The 25,070-nt window shown below is 41.7% G+C and overlaps 1 protein-coding gene across 2 annotated transcripts; it reads left to right on the forward strand.

Moving 5' to 3' along the window:
• On the forward strand, positions 1-24,320 carry dachc (dachshund c). Of its 2 annotated transcripts, none has more exons than XM_044213832.1 (11): positions 1-882; positions 8,049-8,158; positions 11,729-11,839; positions 15,147-15,325; positions 16,069-16,189; positions 16,333-16,467; positions 19,973-20,169; positions 20,851-21,001; positions 22,021-22,149; positions 22,316-22,420; positions 23,762-24,320. In XM_044213832.1, the coding sequence occupies exons 1-11, from the start codon at positions 299-301 to the stop codon at positions 23,797-23,799; spliced, it is 1,860 nt and encodes a 619-aa protein (XP_044069767.1). In that variant the 5' UTR covers positions 1-298; the 3' UTR covers positions 23,800-24,320. The 2 variants fall into 2 exon arrangements, with proteins under 2 accessions (XP_044069767.1, XP_044069769.1); XM_044213834.1 differs by having other exon boundaries at positions 2-882; positions 20,854-21,001.
• Positions 24,321-25,070: the final 750 nt, after the last annotated feature.

A 25,070-nucleotide genomic window follows, 5' to 3' on the forward strand; every position in this document is an offset into this window, starting at 1 on the left:
CTCTCTGTGAATGTGTCTCTCACTCTCTAAGAATATGCCCAGGCTCCTCCTCTTTATGATAATGTGACAGTAGCATCTCCGGCTCGGAGACAAGCCTCCTCTCAGTCTGTCTGACTCAACTATGTGATCTGTTTTTCTACACACGGACCTTGTCTCCTCTCTCCTCTTCTTTTATCCCCCTGCCCTCCTCGGCACTCTCAATGCGCAATTTCCTCTCACAAAGCAACTGCATTTGTTCGGCGAAGTTACTTTCGTAAACAGTTGACTTTGAAGTTTACTTTTGTTCTAATTTTCGGACATGACTACCATGGCAACTCCGGCTGCTCCGGCTCTGCTCCCCGCTGCTCCACTCGGGCACCACCCGGCGCCGAGTTCCGTCTCTCCGGCCACCAACTCTCCGCCACCTGCGGCCACCTCCGCCGCTTCTTCCCCGGCTCCTCCGGTGGCGCACCCGGCGCTGCTTCACCAGTTCAGGGCGGACCTCTTACTACCGAACGGGACCCAGTTAAAGACCGGAGGAGCCCCGGTGTCCAGCAGCGCTAAGCCCGTGTACGCCACCCCGTCGCCCGTGGAGAGCACGCCACAGAACAACGAGTGCAAACTGGTGGAGGTGAAAGGTGCCAAGCTGGCCTCGTTCACGGTGAAAGACACGGAGCTCATCTGCCTCCCGCAGGCTTTCGACGTGTTTCTCAAGCACCTGGTCGGCGGTCTCCACACCGTCTACACCAAGCTGAAACGGCTGGACATTGCCCCGGTGGTGTGCAACGTGGAGCAGGTCCGGGTGCTGCGGGGACTTGGGGCCATCCAGCCCGGGGTGAACCGGTGCAAACTCATCTCCAGGCAGGACTTCGAGACGCTCTACAACGACTGTACCAACGCAAGGTGAGTCGGGGGGGCGGGATTGACAGTGTGGCCCGGTCGTACTGCGGTTGATGTAGGTTACCCAGCTTATGTTTGGGGAGGGTTGCAGCAGGTGGGGTTTTCTAGGTATAAGGGATCCAGCGAACATGTAGGGGTTTAGGAACTTCTACTCACTCACCTTTATACTGTCTATCTGATATCAGCCTGCAGGTCATGACAAAACTTCCAGGATGCATCACAAAAATCTAAATAATATTGCAAATTGCTTGTTAGTGATAATTAATGATTAGTTTACAAAGACCTTATGGTTTATATATTAGGGTATCATAATGTTTCAGGTCTTGGCTATGGCTTTACTCTGATATCTGTTGAGATTCATCTAAATCAAAGACTAATAGAGTCTTCTAGAAGCCACTGTTAAAGGAATTTTCCATTAATTATGTTTTCTGAAAATATGATTTGATTTTGTTTATATTGGCGGTTGTATACCATTTGATGATGCCTGACTGGAGGTCCAGTTAACCCCTTTTTATTTACTGCTGCTAGGCCTGTCACTAATTACCATTTTAACAGAGCTGTGATGGTGTTGAAGATAATTCATTTTAGTAATCTCAATAAAGAAAAACACTCTTAAAAGTTTGTCATGTTATCATAGGCTATAATCTCTCGCTCTCTCTGACATGCACACAGGCATACACAGTCTCTCTCTTTCTCTCTGACACACACACACACACACACACACACACACACACACACACATACATACACACATTGAATCTGACACTGTCATTCTGAGAAATTGATTCTTCACAGAAATTAATTAATTTTCATTTGGCCCCAAGCGGCATCTTAAATCAGGACAAGCTCAGTCACTCACTCACTGATCCCTTTGCTCTCTCTCCTTCTCTCTGCCTCCCTCTCTCCCTCTCCCTCTCTCTCCTTCTTTAATAACTCGCTGTCTTATCATATCAACACTCTTTAGCCCTGAGCATCAGAACAGAGGAGATGATTAAATGAATTCTCTGTATTTATGATGCGATTATGTAAATTAGCTGTTTTGCAGAACTCCGATGGTGACCAACTACATGGGTCATCAATCCAGTGCACCACAGAGATGTTTGGATAAAGGGGCTAAATTGGCGGGGATTTGTGGTTTCCTGGTGCCCCAGTCTGCTGTTGTGCAGACCACATGCTCATAACAGCATGGGTTTGAATCCAGAGGAGTCTGGATTAGCCTTAGTTTGGGGAATTTATATTGTTTGATAGTTAATCCCTGCTCCTTGGAGCATGAATGATCCAATTTACACCTGCCATTAAATGCGGATGGAGGTTGTGTCAAGATGTGTACAGATAGACACCAAAAAACTTTTGCAATGTATAAACTACTTTCCCCCCCATTTTTCATGTTTCCTGGCTGTGGGTCAAATCATGCACTTGCTCTATTTTTACCCTTGAGCTGCATTTTGATTTTAATACCAGGTGTTAGCCTTTGATACAAGCTTTGACTTGTTGAGCAAAGCCAGAAACACCCTAAAAAGAAACAAACTATTATGAGAATCAGCTTCCAGCTCCATGAGCGTGGATTAACACCTGCGATTAAGCATTTGAGGCCCTCCAACCAAGACAAAATCCAGACGCATCTTCTGGCTGCTTTGGGATTTCTTCTATGTCAGGTGTTAATGGGAACGTTGTTCTACAACTGCTGAAAATACACAGCCTCCTCCGTCACTAATTATCCACACAACACTCAAACAGCCTTTAGTTGATGAGATCTGAAAACATCACTTCAAACGACTTCCATGATTCTTTGTCTGAAGACTTCAAATGTGATGTGGTAGCCATTAGTATCATCCCCCTGCATTAGAAGTTTCTAAGTAATCACCCCTGTGGATGGAGCAACATACAGTAGCGGGTAAAAAAGTGGGACTCAAGATGGTTATTGTTAAAGCAGGAAGGCTGGCCGCCTAAACCTAAAAGTTCCAAGAACATCTCCAAGAATATGATGTTACGGCTCTCTGACAGCGTCAGGGCTCAGAAGGTTTTTGTTACTGATTAAGACAGCCATCACTTATTATTTTCCAGTCCAGTACAGTCAGACAGGCTGGAGGAGAAATAACAGCCTTGTCTGATAGTTTAACATGACTAACAGAACGCTTTACATGGATTCCTGCTGCTTATTCTTTTGGACGTTTGTTCATTCAGTTCTTTTTTAAGATTAAAACAAAATGGTTTGAAGCTTGAGGTTACGGAAATGTCCTCTCTTTATCATTGTCTTTCCTTCTCCTCTTTGTCTTACTCTTTTACTCGTGCACACACACACACACACACACACAAACACACACGCACACACACACACACACACACACCCTGACCACTGACTCATCAAACCATGAAGAAGGGCCGACTTCACCCGCAGTCAAAGCCTAGTTATAATTCATGCATAGGTGGCACACAAACACACACTCTCTCTGTCATCTCCTAACACACATGCACACACACACACAAACTCACATGGTCACGCCTGTGTGTTTTCTGGCTTTGCTGCTAAATGACATTAGTTCCACAGAGAGAACATGGCGTGTAGGAGGCAACCTGATCCTCCGTCCTTTTCTTTCTCCCTCACAAAGGAACAGTTTCATTCTCTGTTAGGAACACACATCAAACAGCTCGCTCAGGTCAAACTCTGTGTGTGTGCATATATTGTACATATATATGTATACTTTGTGTGGAGTACACAAATGCCACCTCCCAAATGTTACATAAAAGTAGCGTAATGTGGCGAGGTGCAAGATCTCTTGTTACTTTTTAACAAACCATGTGTTAATAACACATGGTTTCTGCATTTGTGCGTCTGAACATCTTTTACACGCAAAAGCCTGAAAAGTAGATAGAGTAGATAAAGATATATGTTTCATAAGCGATGCTACTTTAAAGGTTTCGTTCATCTAAATTACAAAAGATTTTCTCATTTGTCACTTGTTATCTACCATGCAGATAGTTTTGGTTTTGTTTGCCCTCACTTTTAGATATCTCTTAGATTCCTGCCTCCAGCCCAATAAAATGGAGGTGAATGGAATTTTGTTTGTGGTGTTCAAAGCATTGAAAATGACATTTAACAAAACTGGCTTTTTTCCAGAAACTTTGCAGAAACAGTGTCCATGTTACTGTGGACACTGTAACAGATAACAGTTTTGAGAGGACATGTTCTGCTTTGGACCTACTTCTGAAGAAATAGTCCCTGTGAAAACTGTTGGCATTGAGTTATGTTAATTATCTAGTGTTACAGGAACACTGTTTCTGTAAATGCTGAAACTATAATTTTCATCATCTAATGGTGTGAGCACCACAAACAAAATTCCATTCACCTCCATTGTGTTGGGGTGGAAGCAGAACACTCAAAACCTCTGCACCTCAAAGACGGCATGGCTAGATACCAGATGTAAAAAGGAAAATATGCTCTTTTTTTTGTAATTTAGGTTAACTGACCTTTAAGGGATATGTCGGGAAATTAACTGAGTTCACTCGTGTTTCTTTGCAGCTCTTACGACCAGGGGCATTTACAAAAGCAGAGTCAAATATGAAGCAGGTGTAGAATAAACATTAGGCAACAGTTAAATCAAACGATGAATGATAAATGAGACGAAGCAGCCTGCGGAGTACAACAAAAGCCCGCTCTTTGTGTTTCTCTGTGGCAAACCTCAACCGCGCAAGTTGGCAGTGGTAAGCCGGTGTTCTGTGTGTGGGAAGGTGGACTCCTCAAAGCCGAGTCCCACTGCCATCCCATAACTCACTGTCAAAGTCAGCAGTGTTAGGATGAAGGGGAGGAGGGCTGTGTGTGTGTGTGTGTGTGTGTGTGTGTGTGTGTGTGTGTGTGTGTTGGGGGTGGGGTGGGGTGATTAGCTCAACTTTAACCTCCGCACTCTTTATGTTTTATAGAGAAGAGTACGATGAGATAGAGAGGGCCTCCATGTCTTCTACTATGACAGGTTTTAATGGAGCACACACACAAACACAGTCTTGACATCGTCTTGACCCTGGAATGTAGGAGAGGAATGCGAGGCGGTATCAGTTTAGGAGATCAGATTCTTGCCGTGATCAAACGTCCTGTGTGTGTTGCCTGCTTCTTTCACAACATCATCACACAGGCTTTCCTAATAACAATGGCGCATAAAGCTTTTTCAGCCCTCGATTTGAGAGGAAGATCGCAACATCAATCTTTCCCTGCCTTCTCTAACCAGCAGCATAAGTCTTCCTGCGTACAGCGACGACGGTATGATTTATCAAACCGGACCGTGACGGCGAATACAAACCCCGTGTGATAAACACAGATTGAAGGGATGGGAGCATGGGAGCTGTAAACCGCCGCTAATATATTCCAAACAAAATCTTGTTTGAGCTAGTTCTCTTTTTCCCTCTCCTACACACACTCATATAAACACACACACACACACACACACACACACACACACACACACACACACACAGCTGCTACCTATCAGCACCTCAGTCCCTCCAAGCCAGTAGCTGTTCCACTGTTTTGACTGTAACACTTCCTCTTCTTTCATTACTTTTCTCTTTCCCCTCTGTGTGTGTGTGTGTGTGTGTTAGCGAGGAAGAGAGAGATCTGTCATCTTTGTTATGTTTTGTTTCTGTTCCACCTGTGCTAAGCTCCAGCTGCCATGTTTGGCGTTTCATGTTTCAGGTAACACACACGCTAAGCTTTGGAGGGCAGAACTCAATGTACAGAGTACCTTTTTCCAAAAAAAAAAATGTGTGTGTTTGTGTGTGTGGCCAGAGTGTTGGCATGAGGGAAGACGTCTGGGTGAGATTTTAATTAAAGTTTGAGACAAAGAGGTCATAAGCCATACACCCCCTCCCCTTCACACACACACACACACACACACACACACACACACACCTACCTTATACGCACTCACACACACACACACACACACACACACAATGCACTGTTTTCTCTCTTCCCCCTCCTCTCTCTCATTCCATCCCCTCAGCTTGATGACTTTTCCATGAAAGGCTTTTTCATTAATCCTACCTCAGGGAACCGGTGCTCTCCAACCTCACACACACACACACACACTCACAAAACACACTTGCATGCACAACACACACATAGACCTCCCTCTACGGGTCACTTTGATGTATCAACACACTTGCAGACTAAACACAAAATTAGGTTCCAGTTCTTTATGCCTCCTAAAATGCAACATAAAGGTGTGCGTGCACACACACACACACACACACACACACACACACACACACAGGCCATTAATTAGTGTGTGCAAATAAACAGTAGCAAGGGAAAGGGAAGCGGCTGCAGTTAAAACCAACCACAGTCTTTGGTCTGTATGTTTTTTATTTCCCCCCACTGGTGTTTGCTTCTGCATTTGTGTGTGTGTGTGTGTGTGTGTTCATTTGAGGTGTGTCAACATCAGTTGCAATGGAACTGTGTTGCTTTACCTTCAAACTTGAGACCTAAAAATACATTTCCTGCTTTTGTTAAACACAGTATGCTGCTCTATATGCAATGTGCAAAAAAATATTGTGTGATGTGAATGCACCCCCGCCTCCAAAAAAACAACACACACTCCCACGCACGCACACACACACATTCCCAACTTCATCCCTCTTGCACATTCCTGCTGTCTGTCTGTCATGTGTGTGTGTGAAGATATGTATGTCTACCTGAGTGTCTCTCTCTCACTGTCTACATGCCCTATGTGTCTATGTGTGTTTCTCACTGTCTACGTTCCGGTGTGTGTGTGTGTGTGTGTGTGTGTGTGTGTGTGTGTGTGTGTGATATCTGATGTCAGCTGTCACATCCCAGTCGGTCTGGGCCCATAATAAGAGACAATAATAACAACTCATTAAAACCGAGGGCAGGAACTGTGGAGCTCATCGGCTCATCAAATTAACCTTTGAACACTTCATACACACACACACACACACACACACACACACACACAGGTATGCGCTCACACACACACGCACACTATAGCTACCTGTTTTTCTCCCACAGTTAGTGACTACACAATCTTTCTCTCTGTCTTTTTGTCTCTCTCCATCTTCCCCCCCTTCTCAGCCAGTGGGTGTGTCAACAGGGGATTGGTCCTTTCTGCTGGGTAATTGATGAATTATATGCAATATGTAAATGAGGTGCCATTAATCTCCTGACTGACAGCTTCGTTTATGGGGCCTTAATGACGGCTGGATTAGATTCTAATTAAAATCTGCTCAAAGACACCCCACGCTAGGAAGCTGCTGCTGCTGCTAGTCTATTTCTCCCTCTTTTTTTTAATCTTTCCCACCTTTTCTCACTCTCTCAGGCTCTCCCTCTATATGTTTCCTCTCATCTTTTCCTCCCACTTTACATCTACTCATCTTTCCCTATCTCCCTTTTCATCTTTACTGTTCTTTCTGTTTCTTTTGCTCTCTCTCACGCCTTCTTCGTCTCCTCCTTCCCCTCTCTTTTTCCCTCTTTCACTCGCTCTGTCTTTTAATATAACACACACACTCATTTCACAGACACGCAAGCACACTTGCCCACAGACTTATGTTATCCAATGTCAGGCTGGTATGAAAGGAGATGAGCTGCGCTGGTTGTCATTAAGCCTGATGTGGCCCGTGTCATTTCCCCTGTCAGGACATTCACACCGTTTAGTCAGAGCCAAAGTGATGTCTGACAGCTTTTCACATACTTCCTCCAGGATTGATTGAGCATGCCCGGCTCAATCAAACCATGTGAATCTGCTTGTAGTCGCAGCATTTATTGAGGAAAATTGTGACATGGCGGGAAAAAGGGAATGAATGACCAAATGAGGAAAGGATGGAAAGGGAAGGAGGCGAGCAAACACATTTAATAAGCAAACAAATGAATGAGTAAGCTGAACAGTAATGAGGTGCTTTATTGATGCCATAGGGAAACTCCTTTTTTGCTTGCTCGTATCCACAGGGAGGTCAGATTTGCTGTACAGCAGCCTTCCTGGAACCGGTCAGGTTTCAGTGTTTTGCTTGTTGACACTTCAGCAGGATCAGAGGTTTACAGACTGAAGGACAGTTTCTCTAACCAGGCCACCCATCTCAGTCTCAGCATGAAAAACTGACTGACTGAGGGAGTAAAGTATTAAACTGCCTAATGACTAATGTTAGCTTGTGTTTTCTGCCTGCAGTTCGAGGCCTGGACGACCGCCCAAGAGGCTGCAGAGTGTGACAGAAGGCGGGACTCACCACATGCTGTCCCACAGTGGTCTGATGCACGCTGGGATCATGCCTCCTGCAGGTGACCACCCAGGCCTCACCACGCACATACAGTACATATGTACCCATGTGCACGCGTGTACTGTTGAAACAAAATCACACAGGCATGCAGACATGGTAGATTACCACTGTTGAGAGGAATCATTTCTGACACCATATAATTATGATGTCCACTGTGCATCTTAAATTGACTAGTCTGCCATCATATTCAAGTTCCAAAATTTGCACTTTCCAAAAAAATGTGGGAAAATAACAAAATAAGGGATTTTTAAGTATGTAAGGAGTAGTAAGGAGTTTTAATTCTGTTTTTATTTCATTTTCCTATTTACCTTGTTTGATGGGCAAGGCTATAAGACTTCAATTTTTGCAGATTCTTGTTCCCTATTTTCTGCTTCCAGTATTTTTTATTTCTTTTATTTTTTTGTGATTTTGTGGTCAAAAAAATCACAAAAAATAGTCCTTATCAGGATCTCTTAGCCTACAGTCTGTTCAGTAACTTGAGCCCTCACTCTGCATATTAATAAAAAAAACATTCAGAGAGAAGATCTATGCACCATGAACATAGATGTTCAATGTTCTGAGTCACACAGAAGTTTATCTGCTGAACTGAAGTTACAACAGCCTGGTGAAAAAGAAGTTTTTTCCTTTACGTGTCTAAGGAGGCCAAAAAAAGAATCAGCACACTTTTACAGTAAAACCTCATCAATAATAATGATCAGTCAGTGACTGTCAGAGCCTGTGGTCCAACCAGATGGCATTTTAGGAACATTGGAAAGTAGAAATATTAATAAAAATGTTCCATGTTTGGGAAAAAAAGCAGTTAATAACACATATGTAGTTATGTACAGTATTTCAAAGCAAAGAATAAAATAGCAATTATGTTTTGTGAGCTAGTACAACAAAAATATATTTTACTCCTAAACCTTTTGACTCAAATATAAAAATGTTATTATGTATGATTTGTATCTGTGCTGAGACTGCATACAAAATGTGATAATGTTGTAAAAGACTTCAGTCATTTGGCTTTTTGTTAGTAACTGTCAATAACTTGTCTTCAACAGTAATTTAGCATTTAAATACTAATTAATATTAATATTGCTGCACTAGAACTACTACCACTATCACTACTTATTGTAATGCTAAAATTACAATAAGATAAGTGCTGTTATAAGAGTGCTATTTATTCAGTAAAGTACAATATGATTCATTGAATCATTGTTCAACTAAAAATTATGGATACATCTTAAAAATAAAAAAGAATCAACAAAAATCACATTAAAGTTTAAACATGATCAAATCTGTTCAATTCACCTGCCAGTGTATTCTGTATCAAAGATTAATTAAAAGGAGAAAGCCGCTCTGACTCTCTAAATCCCATTCATAGGGTCATAAGGTCAAGGATTGTAATTCTTCAGTACTGTACAGCAGTCACCGTAGAAATCCCTCTTTTGCCTCCATGAGCTGTTTAAAGAGTGAATTAGTGACATATTGTTGCTTTAGCCCTCAGAGGAGCTGTTTTGAAAAGTTCAAATTGTGTTCTCTTTTCAGCTGTCGGAACATGAAAGCAATGACCTGGCAACCAGCTGAGTTACTCCATCAGTTTAAAGATGGAGAACAGGTTGCTTATGCAGAATAGATGCATGATCGGGTGGTTTTCTACTTTTCCTGCAGAACCCCATAATGACTAATTTTACCCATCATCAATACTATGAGGAGGCGGGGTTCTGGGAGGCGACCTGTGTGTTGATTAATAAAATTAGCATAGACATCGCTGACATGCGAGAAACAACCCATAACTTGCAAGTTGGTCTTTTTTCTTGAACTATAAGTACACAAAGTCCTCTGTTAAGCTGAGTAAGATTTATAATCTTTAGACCTCTGAAGCTCCTTTGAAATAATTTTTTATAATTTCCTTAAAAACCTCCTGTTTAAAAACACCAGCAGGAATGAAAATATGTTTAATTTGTTTGTGGCTGTAAAATTTCCCATTCTTCTTGTGTAAACGACACTCTAATCCATTAACTGTCTCTTCAAGTATGAAATGAAGTTTTAGGATAATTTTAATGCAAAAATGTTCATGTTTCTGAAGGAAAATATGTTATTTGTAATGTCATAATCTCCTAATATGTTAGTGTTATAATATAAAATGTTGTTTTATATTTTGACTTTGTAAGAACAGTCTGTCTGCTAAAGGCCACAGAGCTGCTTGTCCTTGTCACAAACAGTTGTGTGTTTGAGTCCCTATTCTGGTGTGTTTGTGTGCCTGTGTGTGTGTGTGTGTGTGTGTGTGTATGTGTGTAGCACAGAGAAAGGGAGAAAAGTAATTGTTGGCACCTCGCCGCTCTCAAAGTTGCCCTTGGCTTTGTGCTCTTCACTGCAACCTGATCTTTTCATTCCCCGCCTCAAAAGAAGCCATTTTCTGTTAGCTCCGCTTCCTCTCACTGTTCAAAGGTGCTTGAGTGTGTGTGTATATGTGTGTGTTGTGTACGCGTGAGTGTTCAAGAGCATCTTTCTCAGTGGGAAAAGAGTCTTTTTTCCACCAAAGGAGAGGGCACGGCAGCAATGTCAGCGCTACTGATTAGAACTGGCCACATGAGAGGGGAGAAAGAGACAGAGAGGGAGGACATTTGAGCGTAAAAGGCAGGGAGAATCTTTGATGTGATCCTCCTTAGTCTCTTTTTCTCGCCCTCGTGCACTCACACATACGCACACGCAACACGGTGGCTTATGTCCCGCTGTGATGCTGACATTTGAAAAGGTAAAGTAAGAAGAGGGGATGGGAGGAGAGCAGGAAAGAGGGCAGAAAAGAGAAGAGAAGATGAGAAGAAAAGGAACAATTTGTTGTGGTTGTCTACGTCTTGGACAGCAAGACTGTTCACCTCAGACATCGTTGTGTAAGAAAAAAAAAACACTCAGCAGTTCAGTTTGTTGCAGAATGTTTAGATGTATCTAAGATCAGGAAATTAAGACTTATGGTTTGTTTGCATTTCCTCAGTGGTGTTTGCACAGTTGTGTGGTTTGTCCAACTAATAATTCGCTGTGTTTGTCTGTATTAGTGCAAGAGATATTTAATTTTCTGTGGCATAAGATAGAGTTTTAAAGGTTGCTCTGTGGGTCAAACTACCTTCTAAGGTTCAAGACAAATTAAAATGTGCCTCAGCCCTCCTGCCACATTTTGTCACTCTCCATTTCGTATCATCCAAAAGTGCACAACCCCTATTAAAAAGTATTTTCACTTTTTTTTTAATGCTTCTAATTTATACTGATAAAGAAGTACTTTCTGGCTAAAAGGTGGAGCTGCTGCCGCCGCTGAGTATCATCCTGTGTTCTGTGCTGTGGGATGCAATGTCCCTGTGTGGGAGAGATGAATGTCTTGACTTGTTCCTATCACTGCTGATTCCCTGGCAGACTAAATGGCCAGTGCAGCGGTGCAGTCAGAATGAATGGCTGGTCTCTGTCTTCCCATGACAACCTCCTGCCTACCCACTGCTCTAATCCTCCACCGGGGCCATTGATCTGGCCCTTATTGATTATTTCTCTTTCTTTCTTTCCTTCCTTTTCTTTTTCATCTCGATATTTGTCTCTCTTTCAGATCTGTCTGCCCTGGCCAAGAAGATCAAGCTGGAGGCGATGGCCAGTTACCACAGCAACCAACAACATGGCGGGCCAAACGGAGAGAACGGTGACCACAACCCCGGACTGGGTGAGTCTCATCCGTTTATTCATCCACACACACACATGCGCGTGTGTGTGAAACGTTTAATTACGGTCGTATAACACGTTGCATGGTTGTTGTCTGTACACATCTGTGATGCCAAGTCAATATGACTTGAGCAGCTGTGTTTATGTGCGGCTGCTGAAACAAGCTGATTAAAACCAGGATGTGACATCACCTCTGCTGCCTGTACATTTCCTCTGAGAGACGGTGAATGAAAAACAAACTACAGCAGCAATGAGTCAGTTCTTCAGATGAAATTAGAAATAGACATCTGGCTCAGGTAATCAAAAAAAAACATCAAAACATAAGGAGCAGATTAATTGTGTATATATTTATTATCACCAATTTTGTAGTTTCTTCACATTTTTGTCAGGTCATGATAAATGCCCATAAGGGTGAATATTTACTTCAGCTTGGATTTGTTTGCATACTTGTGTGATTCAATGAGATTCAGGAAACGTATCCTGAAAAACACAGTTGGTCATCCGCTCTGTGCCCTCAAAATGTTGCCGGCAAATCATTAGTACATATTAGTCATCACATCAAGAGAGCGTCGACCCAAACCAGCTTTGTTACTCATGCTCAACATGCCATTGGTCTGTCATACTGAGTAACATTAGCTCAGGATTTACTGGAAGAAAGGCTTTGCTTTTCAGAGTAAGCAGTGTGTTCTCATTTAAAGTTAAGTCACTTTGTCCCTGGAAAGCACATAATCACCTAATTTTGGAATTGAATCCCTTTGGCTACTCATTACTTGTGCAGGTATAATTGTTAGTCATATGTTATTAAAAACTGTTCCCTTTACTGCAACCAATCTCTGGCTTTGCAGTGAAGGAAAGCAGCCAGCAAAAGTGGAGCACCAGCGGACGAGAGCAAGCGCACCGGGATGATAGAGAGATGAATAAGATGAGCGGCTGAAGCCAAATCAATAGTCTTCTCTCTAATTCACTATCCTGAATGCAAACGACAAATGCTGGACAATCGATGGCGGAACGGACACACGCACGGACATGCACGCACACTTTCACGCAAACACGAATACACACACACACACAAACAAATCGGACGCACAGCCCCCACTGTTATCGACAGGTTAAAGCGACATCAGTGTGTTTAGACAGATGACAGGGCTTATGGAGGCCTGTGTGGAATACGCTATCAACCTGGGACACATACGCACACACTTATGTGACGCATACTGCAAGGCTTTAGGACAGAAATGAAAAAGAATTTGGAGACAAAAGTAAAACCACCATATGTTTAAGCCCACTTGTTTTTGGCTTTGACTGTTTTTGTGTGTGTGTAGTAAAAAAAAAAGTATTTACTCGTGTCTGTAAACACTCCCAGTCGTAAGCATTGTTTACCATTGTATACACTCAGTTACGACTGCCGGCATCTGTGCGCAGTTAGGTGGCATGGTTACCACCAGCCATTATAAACCTGTAAAGCTTAATCACTGTTAATGATAGAGTCAAGTGGAAACACACACAAACAGCGCAGGCATACATACACACATAAGCACGATGTGTTTTTTCCATACCACCACCCACGGCCTTATGGGAAGGATGGGCCCCTACCAGAGCTTTAACCACTACAAAGGCAATCTCAGATTACACACATGCACACACTCACAAATGCTGAGTGTGACACCTCATGGGCTGGGTAAGAGCGGGGAGCAGCCATTTCTGCATTTAACAAGATCTTCTGGGAAATTTACAGTAACTGTTTGTTTACAGTAATGGTTTGTTTGGATAAACATAAGAGAGGCACTTTGACTTTTGATGTTTTTTAATGAAACATAAGAGAGAGTGATGGGAGGGCAGAGAAAGTGAAGAGAGCGGGGGAAAAAAACAGAGTTAAGAAGAGGGAGAGAATGAGAGTGAAAATGAAATTATACAGGAGGCAGGGGGTGACAAAAGTGGAGCACTGGTTTCTAACCAAGGCTTAATATTTGGAGTTGGCTGCTAGTTGATTGTCGGAGCATCTGGTTATTTAGCTCCATTCAGACAGATCTTTTGTTTGGATTGGTTTCTGCTCTGGGCAAGTGAGAGACTAATCTGCCAAATGCACAAAGCACTGCACATATGTCCAGCGAGCCCGACTCATAAAGTCAACGCCTCACTCTTTATTTCTTAGTTTGCCTTTTCTTTTTCTTTCTCTTTTTCTCTTTCTTTCCTTTCCCTCCATTATTTGTTCTATTTCATCTCTCCTCTTTGGATAGCCTTTTTTGTTTCCATGCACTCGTTCTATTATTTGTGACAATTGTGTGGAATAGAGTCCAAGATTTTTTCCTTTGTGTTTATAATTACCCAGCGTGCATTGCTGGCCCAGCACCAGGACTGCCATCAGCTTCTTTTGTTCCACTTCCTCCCTGTGTTTCTTTTGTTTTTGTTTTTCCTTTTATTAAATGATAAATATTTATGTCATTTTCTTCCCCCCAACAGGATTGTTTGTTTCATGAATAGAGGGACTGCAACAACCCACTAGGGTGCTGTTGAGAGGAAGGATTTTCTTTAAAGATAGTGGATGCTTGTCTTAAAGAGAGGAGTGTGAACAACAGATTGGCCAAGATAATAAGAGTTTGGTTTGAACCACTGAAAACGTGTTGGGTTATCGTCAAGAAACGCCAGGGCATTGAAAGAAAAGTTATTCAGTTTGTCTTAATTTCAGAGAGGCTGAATTTGTGTTTTTGCAGGCAACACTCACAAAAAGCATTTAAAGCGTCACAACAACATCTTGAGGCCATCACTGTCTTTACGTCTTTGTGTTGTAATGAGCAGGATGAGTGTTTCTCTGTAATGTCTTCGTCCACTTTCCCTCCTTTTTCTTCTACTCTGCCCCTGTGCTCATCTTTTTCCACACTTGACATCTCTAAACCCTCGACACGCACAGACACACACACACATATTTTCGAGTCGTGGTTTAGAAGCGGCGCAGTCATCCAGGTAATATTGACATCACAGAGGAATGATATTGGTGTCCAGTTTCAATCCTGTCATCAGAGAACCAGAGACGCTGTGGGCTTTCAGTTCAGTACACACCACAGGACTGAGCAGAGGAAGGCCTTTAAGTTGTGATGGATAAATACAACTGACGCAAAAATTAAAGAAGAGAAAGATGAGACCTGTTTCATGTCAGCTGCATGTATAGTGCAGCTTTGATAGCCTTTAAACAGAGCTGCTGGTCTGACCTTTGCCATATGAGAAGCAACATACTCTTACTGTACTCTACTGTGCTCTCTCTCTCAATACTTCTCTATTCTGTTCTATTTTATTCTTTTCTCCCCAACCAGTTCTGGATCAGTTGCCCTTCATGATGATGTCACATCCTCTGATCCCTGCCAGCCTGGCGCCGGCCTCCGTTTCCATGGCAATGGGCCAGATGAACCGACTGAGCACGCTGGCCAGCATGGCCAACGTGGCACATCTCCACGCTAAGCCCCCTGCCAGGGCTCCCACCTCCGTCATTAAGGTGAAGTCAGAGGCCCATCAGCCCGGTGGATTTGACCACCAGCCAGTAGTCTTCTGAGTCCACGTGACACTTGGGAACTCATGACATGAAATCTGAGTTTCAGTTACATAGAAGAAGTGTTCAAAATGGGATATTTGTAAAAACAAAATACATCACTAAATTAAAGAACTCTCCAACTTGCTTTTAACATCCAAAGACATATTTCTTAGCTGAATTCATCTTTTGATCATTAACACGCAGAATTTATAATCAAGTTTCTATCTCTCTTTAATCCAATGGTTATAGCTAAAAAACAGTTGTCTTCTGGTGGATATCCAAGTTCTGGATCTCTACCAGAATGTAATCAGTTGTTCCTTGGCTTAAGGCCAATCCCATATCTGTTTATACATTTTTGAGATATCCTGTATACAGACAGAAACACCAACCTTCTTGAAATGAACAAGAACACGGAAAGAACACCCCTTGATTGTACATACTGCATTTTCCCCTTGCATTCACTAAAGATTATCCAATCCAGAGCTCACTATCTACATTTCATCATACATGGTCTATGACAGTTATTTCTTTGGGTAAAATATAATAATAAATCAGCCAGCCTGAATTTCCTCACTTTCAAGGCTAGGGAAGTCTTTCTTCCAAAGTTTGATTCATGTTTTGTAGTGTCTTTATTTCTATGTTTTGTACTTTATAAGCCATAATTTTCAGCCGATTTTGTTATGATAATCATTTCTATTGTTTGGTAGGAGCGAGTGCGTGACAGCCCCTCCCCTTCGCCCTCATTGGAGGAAGCGCAGATGTCATCCAATCACAGCAGCAGTGTGTCTAGTTCACCGTCTCACACAGAACGCACTGCAGAAACCACACGTACGTACTTACCTGTGTGTCCTGCCCACGGCAAGGTAGCATGAAAGTATTCTAAAATAAAATGAAGGATGATTTAGCTATAACAATACCTGTGAGGAATTTGTGAGTTATGATCTTTCTGACTTTTTATATTTTCGTTCCAGACACACTCGACAACGGGCTGTCGTCCAGTCATACTGTGTTGGGACATTCCCCTGGTGTGATGCCGGGGGCCAGAGAGACAGATGTGACTTCAGTGGAATACAGCAAGGAAAACAAGAGGGGCCACAGTGACAGAGGTGAGATACACTATTATGTTTGTATAGCTTGGGTCAGCATTGGATCTGGTTCAGCAGAACTCTTGTATTTAGATGTCTTATTTTAAAAGTAAAGTGAAATGTCTTACATTACACAAATTTATTGAACAACAACTTCACTATAAAGGTCAAGTTCTAGCTGTTTTCTGAGAATTTCAGTCATTAATCATGTAATGATTATTAATGAGTAAGGATTATTTCTCTGACAAATCAATTGCCTTTTGAACAAAGTCTGTCAATACAGTACAACAAGCATTTTGTTTCCATCCAATCCATCCATCTGTTATCATTTATACTCTGTGGATTGAAACACTTGTGGCAACTGTGTGATGGTTTATTTATTTGAAAAGAGAAAGGCTTTCTAACAGGTTGACAAGAAAGAAATATCTCAGTAACAGGTCGATAAGGATTCACTGTCTCACCACTTCTCTTCTCCTCCTCACTGTCGGTGGCCCCCCTGGCTTCCTGCAGAGAGCAAAGACAAATAATTCTGCAAAACAGGGCTCCATTAGACCAGGAAGCAGTGTTACATTAGCGAGCCATTTGCCGGGCCGCGGCCTAACGAGCCAGGTGGCCTCCCGCGCTCTCAGCTGGACCTCATCTGCATAACGACTGCCTCCCTGTCGTTAGGGCCCGCGTTGCCACGGCGCTGCAACGTCAGTTGTTTGGTTCTCTCTGTCAGGGAGGTTTGCATTAGCTTAATGAGGACTGCTCAAGGACAAACAGTCAGCAGAAATCTACAGCGAGAGAGTGAGAGAGGGAGAGAAACGGAGAGTTTGTATGTGTGTGCACGCGGCTGTGTAAATGTATTCTAATACTGAATCGCATTATTTAGTAATCGAATCTAAAAATCACAAAGGCCTCCCAAGGTAGGTTTCAGATGCTGTCAGGTATCTGTGAACATATTGACAAAGCAGTGATGGCACCAACAACGTGAATGCCATGCATCAGACATCACATTTATGCAATTGATTCTCAATTGATTTTGCTGCATGCAAATGAAACACATGTACATTTGCTGGATCGCAGACTTTTGTATTTGACCTACAACATCACAGGATAGATTTATCATGGATTGAACAGAGTTTCAAAGAGCACTTCAACGCTGTCACTCTGTCAATCCAATGTATGATAATCTCTGTGTGTGTGTGTATGTGAGTCAGTTTTGGCTGTGTGTGCTGTTTTAGTGGTCTTTGAACATTGTATCCATGCAGCAAAGATCAGAGGCCATCTCTGACACCTCACTCCCATTAACCAAACATCAGCAGAATTTTATTCTCTCTCTGTCTCTCTCTTTCTCTTCCTCCCTCCCTCCCATTCTCTTCCGCTGACTGGCAGTCTTCACGTGGTGAAGTTCATTAGCCCTGGGGACGGGTGGGAGAGGAATAAGAAAGATGAAGTTGGGAGAAAAGAGAAAAACAGACAGTGACCTTGGTTAGGGAGATGGGTAAATGATCAAACGAGCTGGCAGCCGTGTGTATGTGTGTGTGTATTTATGCCAAATGTGTGTGTGAGTGTGAGGTAAAGTAGGCGTAAAACAGTAACTCAATAAAGGATCAGTCACATCCAAGGAGCCTGGGGAGCCCACGCTGCTGACTGCGCACTTCAGCGGTTACGAATGTGTGTGTGTGTGTGTCTGTATGTGAGCCACGGGAGTGTAGTTGGATGCCCTCCGCTGAGCTCGCCAGCACCTGCTAATTACCTTTCTCTACAGAGCAATGCTTTTAGCAAGAAAGGGGGGGGGGGGGTGTATTGCTTCTCATCTGTGAAACACCTTGAATGTGACAGTTGCCAAGACGTGAGGCCGAGGCGGAGTAGGGGAGGTGGGTGGATTTGGAGCAGAAGATGCTGTGGTCAGCTAAGTGGAGAAAACACTGTCATTTGTCACAGACAGAGAAAAGTGCCAGATATCACATTGCACGTTCACACTCGTCTCTGCTCCAATAACCGCCAAACTCCCAGGACGTCTTCGTCCTCACTGGCTCGGATGACAGTAAGCGCATAAAGTGAGCAACTGCCTGATGTGGGGGGGGAATGCAGAAAATGGCTAATCTTCATCTCCCCCACTGTCACGAATCGGGAACACGCAGTTCTCAGGTTTAAAAACAGATGGTCATCCATAATGCAGCTTCTTAGCTGTTTTTATGGGAGATGTCAAGCTGTGATGCATTATCAATAGGCAGAGTGCCATCTAATAAAGGGTAACCACATTTTCAAAACCCCAAACCAGGACTTTTGCATATGAGTACACACACACAGTAATTAGTGTAAACACCTATTTACTGTTGGGCATGATGTGTTTACAAGAAATTAAGTATATGTATTAGTAAGCTACAAATTATAGAACTTTGCATTCAACCGTGGTTACATATTGTCGCTGGATGATGATCCGTTTGCAGATTTGAAACAAACGTAACACCTGAATGCTTGGAAACAATATATTTAAACAGGAAAGAATGTGTATTTTGTCTTTTTTTGCAATGCACTGATTGTAGGTTGCTTTGGACAAAAGCATCTGCCAGATGAATGTGATATAATATAAAGAGCAGACAACGTATAAAAACAAAGATGAAAAATGTAAAAACCACAAAATATAAAGTTATAGGAACAATAAAAAGACAAAGAAAACAGGTGACTTTTAATAGGCTTTTTAGAAATGTGTAAATATTAATATAGTTAAGGAGGAGCAAAAACAAATTCAAAGCATCACTCCTTTGCATTTATAGTCACTTTAAATGTTCATTACACTTACATTTATGTATATCAAAATTTTCACTTCAAAAAAGAAAGTAAAGCCACCTACTGTATATCACTTCTTATCACATCTTAGGATAAGGCTGGGGGGTATTCTATATTTTTTTTATTGTCAGCAAAACCCAAGAAAAGACCAAAACAAACAATATGTTAATCCATCTCCCGTTACTTTCTGACTTCCCTACCCTGTCTGTGCCACTCATCCCCAAGCCCATCTGTTCCTACTGAAGACATAAATGTTTAAAAACAGGTCACGAATATATACTTTCATTTAAAAAAAAAGAAACAGTTGGGCACTGTGGTTTTTAGCATACGTTACTCAAACAGGAGCAAACAGTGCATTTGTTGGGGTCTATTTTCAGTCGCAGATTTGGTGCACTACTGTGTGTTTACAACAGCAGAATGGTGTATGTGGGAACAACAATACCCATGTTTAGGGTAATGAAGGAATATGTTACCCAGTGCAACAGTGTAGCTCATTGATGTGTTTTTCATAGTTTTTTGGACAACAATGGAGGTCTATGGCACAGAGGAGAAAGAAAATACTTGTTAGTAGGATCAAGTCATTGTAGGTTTTGGTCTTTTCATGGGTTTTGTTGACAATAGGAAAAATACAGAATATGTCTGCAAATGTAAAGTAAGAGTAAACTGTAAGCCTTTTATGTTAAAGTGATTCAACCAGAAGAATATTGACCTTATTGACTAGACATCAAAATGTCTCTTTGCCCTCCAGATAACAGCTCCTTGGCCACTCACACAAGCAGGGAGAACTGTGACAGACAAGTCTACCAGAAACCCCCATCAGGCAGGGAGGGCTGTGAGAGGGTATCTTACCCTGCGGGACAGAAGCTCTCAGCAGGTCTTCACCACACTCCCTTCATCTTCCCGGAAGGCTTGTCCTCCATAGAGACCCTGCTCACGAACATCCAGGTGAGGCTCTGCCGGGGCTTTATTATTATTATACTCTGAGATGAATAGGAAGGGAGATGAGCCACTCTTTGGGATTTCCTGAAATGGTAAATAGCAGACGAAGCAGACATTTAGGATGTGCAGTAATTGGGATGGGCGTGTGCTGACCTGCTTCTTAGATTTTACATGTCTTTGTTATAGCACATATAGAGTCACAATGAAAGCACTTGATGGCTGGGTTTAAAACATAAAAACATGTTTTTAACCTCATCTCACCCTGATGTAATGGAAATTAAATTTTTAGCATGTAGTTCAAAGATCAGTGTTGACTTTTATGAAGTAAAAAAATCTGATTTCTTTCTTTTTTTGTTTTGTTTTCCTGTCTGAGTAAATCCAGGAATTATACACCTGAGTGAAACATTTGGCTGAAACATTGCCTGAGGAAGAACCAAACTCTTTGTGATCTTTTTACTTTTACTGTGAGGTGGTTTACATGCTCTTTTTTTAATATTAACTACGACTCATTATGAAATATTTTAACCTTGAAAGTTTAGAAACACACTGCCTTTGATAAAGTGCCAGAAAAACAGAAATATTTACTTAGGATTAGGTGATTAGGTGAAATAATTTCATTTTCGGACATCTCTCCTGGCTTTTGCTCAGTGTGTGTAACCTGTTGAGGTGTGCCTGTGTGTCTCCAAGCAGGGTCTGCTGAGGGTTGCCATAGAGAACGCCCGGGCGCAAGAGAAGCAGGACCAGCTGGAGAGGACGGAGCTCAAGATGGAGCTTGTCCGAGAGAGGGAACTCAGAGAGACCTTGGAGAGACAGCTTAGCATGGAACAGAAAAACAGAGGTAGGCCACACCATATCAAGCTTCACATACAGTATTTTAGGGAGAAAAAGCTCAGATGCAGAAACAGAGTAAACCCTCAACAGTGAGAACTTTAGATTTTTCCCTGGAAATGATTCTAGTTGGCAATGGTAGTGTTGATTGGAGTGTTGAGAGCTGCTATTCAAAACTACATGTTAAATTTCCCCTCATGAATTTATAAACACTGGCATGGTGTTGATTTTTACATCTAAACACTGATAATTCTGCTGTGCATCTTAAAAAAAGTTGGTCTAATCCACTTCTAAGCTGACAAGACATCCAATAACTTGAAAATCAGACAGGGAAATAAGGACACCTGCTGTATTATTACCCCTCAAAGCATCTGCAGCAGTGAATTAGACTGATTTTGGCAGTATACTACAAACTAAATCAAGTTTGGCATGTTCACTAAAGCTGTCATATACAGCACAGTGAGAGGACTGTTTGTTTGATGGGGTCACACCAGATGGCGAAGTTTGTAACTTGTACTGGAAAGCGACTGTAAAACTTCGACCCAGAACAGCCAGTCATATGTTATTGTTGCAGGTGACGGCGTATAGGGGAGCAGTAAAATAGGCTTTTGATCATTTAGACCAGCAGTGATGATGCCTCAGTTTTGTCACAAACCTGTGAAACGTCCTCTGTGAACATTGCATTGCATTTGATTGCTTCCAGAGTACACTGTACTTTCAGTGTTAGTAAACAGAGCCAAGAGCATATTGGCCTCACTTACTGGCTGTTACTTTAAATTAATATCTCATTCAAACCACAACACAACAAACACTCCAAGCTCACAATACCTTCAAAGTCCCTCAAATCTCTTGATGTAAAGACCCAGGAAGGTCATAAATAAACAATTCCTACAACAATAGATACAGATGAAGTCAAGTATAAAAATACTGGAAACAACTGAATAATTTGATTGCTGAGCACATTTACTTGAAAACATTTCTGACATCTTTTGTCATCTGTCCTTCCGCTTCTTGTTTTTCTCTATTCAGTTCTGATCCAGAAGCGCCTGAAGAAGGAAAAGAGGAATAAGAGGAGACTACAGGAGGCATTGGAGGAGGAGGTCAAACTCCGTGATCAGGCAGAGCTCAGCCTGCTGCACACTGCCAACACACATACCGGTACAGACACAGAAACCTTTTTTAAAATCTTATAAACTTAAAGTTTTCACAGCCAGCGTAATTCTCATTTTCATATTAAATGTCACCAAGCCTTTGGTGCAACACAGCCTTGACTGTTCATTTGCCTCTAATTAAGTGTCTTTATTAATTAATGACCAAACTACAGGCCATCAATCATCAGCAGCCCCTCCTCACACAGAATCTGTGACCCAGGACATGGATGGGAGCAACCACGATGACAACAGGCTGGACACCAAGGCAACAGTACAAGGTACAGGTTTCCAGATAACAAATACTGCTTCCTCAGTATGTAGCTGTTTACTGAGGTACAAATGTTGTAGTTGTGCAATTATTAGACAGAAAAGACTGAAGTAGAAAAGCTGCTGTCACTGCTGAAACCTGAAGGAAATCAAGACAAATAACCTTATTATAGAGTTGAAATTTCATATAATTTTTTATATGTGTGCCGTGCACAGAAAATATAAATGTTCAGCTTGAAAGTTTTTGAAGCTGTCTTCCATGAAATGAGTGATACTGGCTGTGTGAGCCTGTGATCTTTTGAATTTGAGTCTAGTTCTTAAAGAAACTATGAATGAATTTGTTTAAAAGCAAAGTTATGTGTAATAACATTTGTGAAGGCACTGCAGAAAGTTTGTGGGAATAATTTACTTACTAGCAGTGGTAAATTGACTGTCATGCTTACTAAAAAATGCCATTTGAGTGTAAGAATTGTGAAATAAAGAGTGAAATACCTGCCGGTGGGGATTTTACTCCTATCAACTGAGCTAGGACAACAGATTTCATTATTTCACCTTACTCACTGCTTTTGATGCTTAACTGACCGGTCTACTGGAAGGGTTTTCAAAGACTTCACAGGGTGGCCGCTTCTGAGAAATTGAACAAAATTAAATGAAGCATGAGGCAGTTCACTGGGGCTACCTTTTTAATGGAGACAGGCGTTTAATATATTTATTTTGCCAACATTATTGTCTTCACAGGGATAGATTAATGAGAAAATCCCACGTGTAACATCTTAAACAGACAGAAAAAGAAATGGCCGTGATCTCTAGCCCGGCCTCATCAAAAGAGTGCATGGTTCCAGCCCACCTCTGCTCCACGGCGTGCCAGGACCGCCGTACCAGACAGCGTGCTTGTTCAAAGACAATTTTTAATTGAATGTCAGTGAAGCAAGAAGAGAACTGGCCAGTAATTAACGGCTGTCTTAATTGTCCTCGTGACGAGTTTGTTTGGACATAATTTGCATAATTAACACCCAGTAATAAATCATTTAAAGGGGAATTGTCTGTCAGACAGCAGGGCAGGATGTGGTTCCTTTGTGCCAGGAAGTTTTATCGCCAAAAACAGGGATCAGGGGCCGAAAAACACTTTCAACTGAGCCTTACTTAATAATGATCTTTAGTCAAGGTTGTAGAAGACCTTGTTCAATATTCATATGAATGAATTAATAGCATACAGCATTTTTCCTCTGACTGTTATAGTCACTGTGGTCTACCCTGAAGAATCTGTCTAAATGTATTACAACTTATTTAAAGAGAGAGTTTAAATGTTTAGAATTTTCATTGTGCTTCTGTGATTTCTTTATGGATTTCAGAGGGCAGAGTGTTCCTGCAGACCACTGGGATGTACTGAAGACGAAGTGGAAGGATGGTTGGATGAATGGATAGATGAATGGAAGAATAGAGTGATGACGATTCCTTCTTTTATGAGAAATACAATCGACGGGCATGCTCAGTTGCGCAGCAGCATCTGAGATACACATCTCCTCAAGAGGACTCCCCTACATTTCAAGGGTGACATTTGAACTTTTCCATTGTTCTCTTGTTTAATTTATTGCATTTATCACAGAATCTCGGCCATAGTGGGAACAGTACTTTATTCTGATGAAGTGTTTGACTGTGTTTCTTTCAATCGAGGTTTTTAGATCCTAGATAAAGATGACCATAGTTGTTTTTTTGTCAGTGCTGTTTATCTGGACACAAGTGATGAATATAACTTGTAACAGAGTTGTGTACATATATATAGTCATCATTTTTGTTATTATTATCAAAAAACATAATGGCATGTTGTACAGTCAGTAAATGACTTGTATTGTGTATGTTATGCAGTAGTGCAGTTTGACAATACAAACAATACAAATCCTTTTTATCAAATTGTGTCAGTGCTTCTTTCTTTGTTTCACAAGTACAGTCTCTGAATGCCTCGTTCATTTAATTGTTTTGTATGTGAATAGATAGTTTTATTGATTTCTCTAAAATGCATAGCACCTGTATCCTGAAATGGGGAATTATATTATAGTTCAGTTGGGGTTTTTTGTGACAAACAAAGCAGTTCTGCATTCAGTAAACCCTTGAGATTTGTTTTGTGTGTGTGTGTGTGTGTGTGTGTGTGTGTGTGTGTGTGTGTGTGTGTGTGTGTGTGTGTGTGTGTGGAGGAGGGGAAGGTCCATGTGCTTGCATTTCTATACATATGTGAGAGTGTGGGCAGTGATGTGACATTGATTCTTGCTCCATCTCAAAAACATACACGTAAGTATTGACAGACAGACAGGAATGTGGTGAGCAGGGTCGCATGTAAGCTGTCCTTTAGTGAAACATGATGACGATGCACTCTCTCTCTGTGGCTGCACTCATTTTTTATCATGTTTCCCCATCGAGTGGGGGACTTTAAAAGCTAAACTTGGGTCAATAAATGGTTAAGAGCACATTTTGGGTCAATTTGTAGAAAGATGAGACAAGAAATAGACAAAGAATTATGGAAAATATAAGAACTGACATTTTTGCAAAGTGTGAAACTTTGTGGCTATTTTATAATCATTGCCTTCCAAATGTTTGCATTGCAGGTTGATGGGACCATATCTAATTAAACTAATGAATAATATTTTCTGACTCGTTTTGGATTGA

This window comes from Siniperca chuatsi, linkage group LG11 (genome assembly GCF_020085105.1).
Source record: "Siniperca chuatsi isolate FFG_IHB_CAS linkage group LG11, ASM2008510v1, whole genome shotgun sequence".
NCBI classification, from domain to species: domain Eukaryota; kingdom Metazoa; phylum Chordata; class Actinopteri; order Centrarchiformes; family Sinipercidae; genus Siniperca; species Siniperca chuatsi.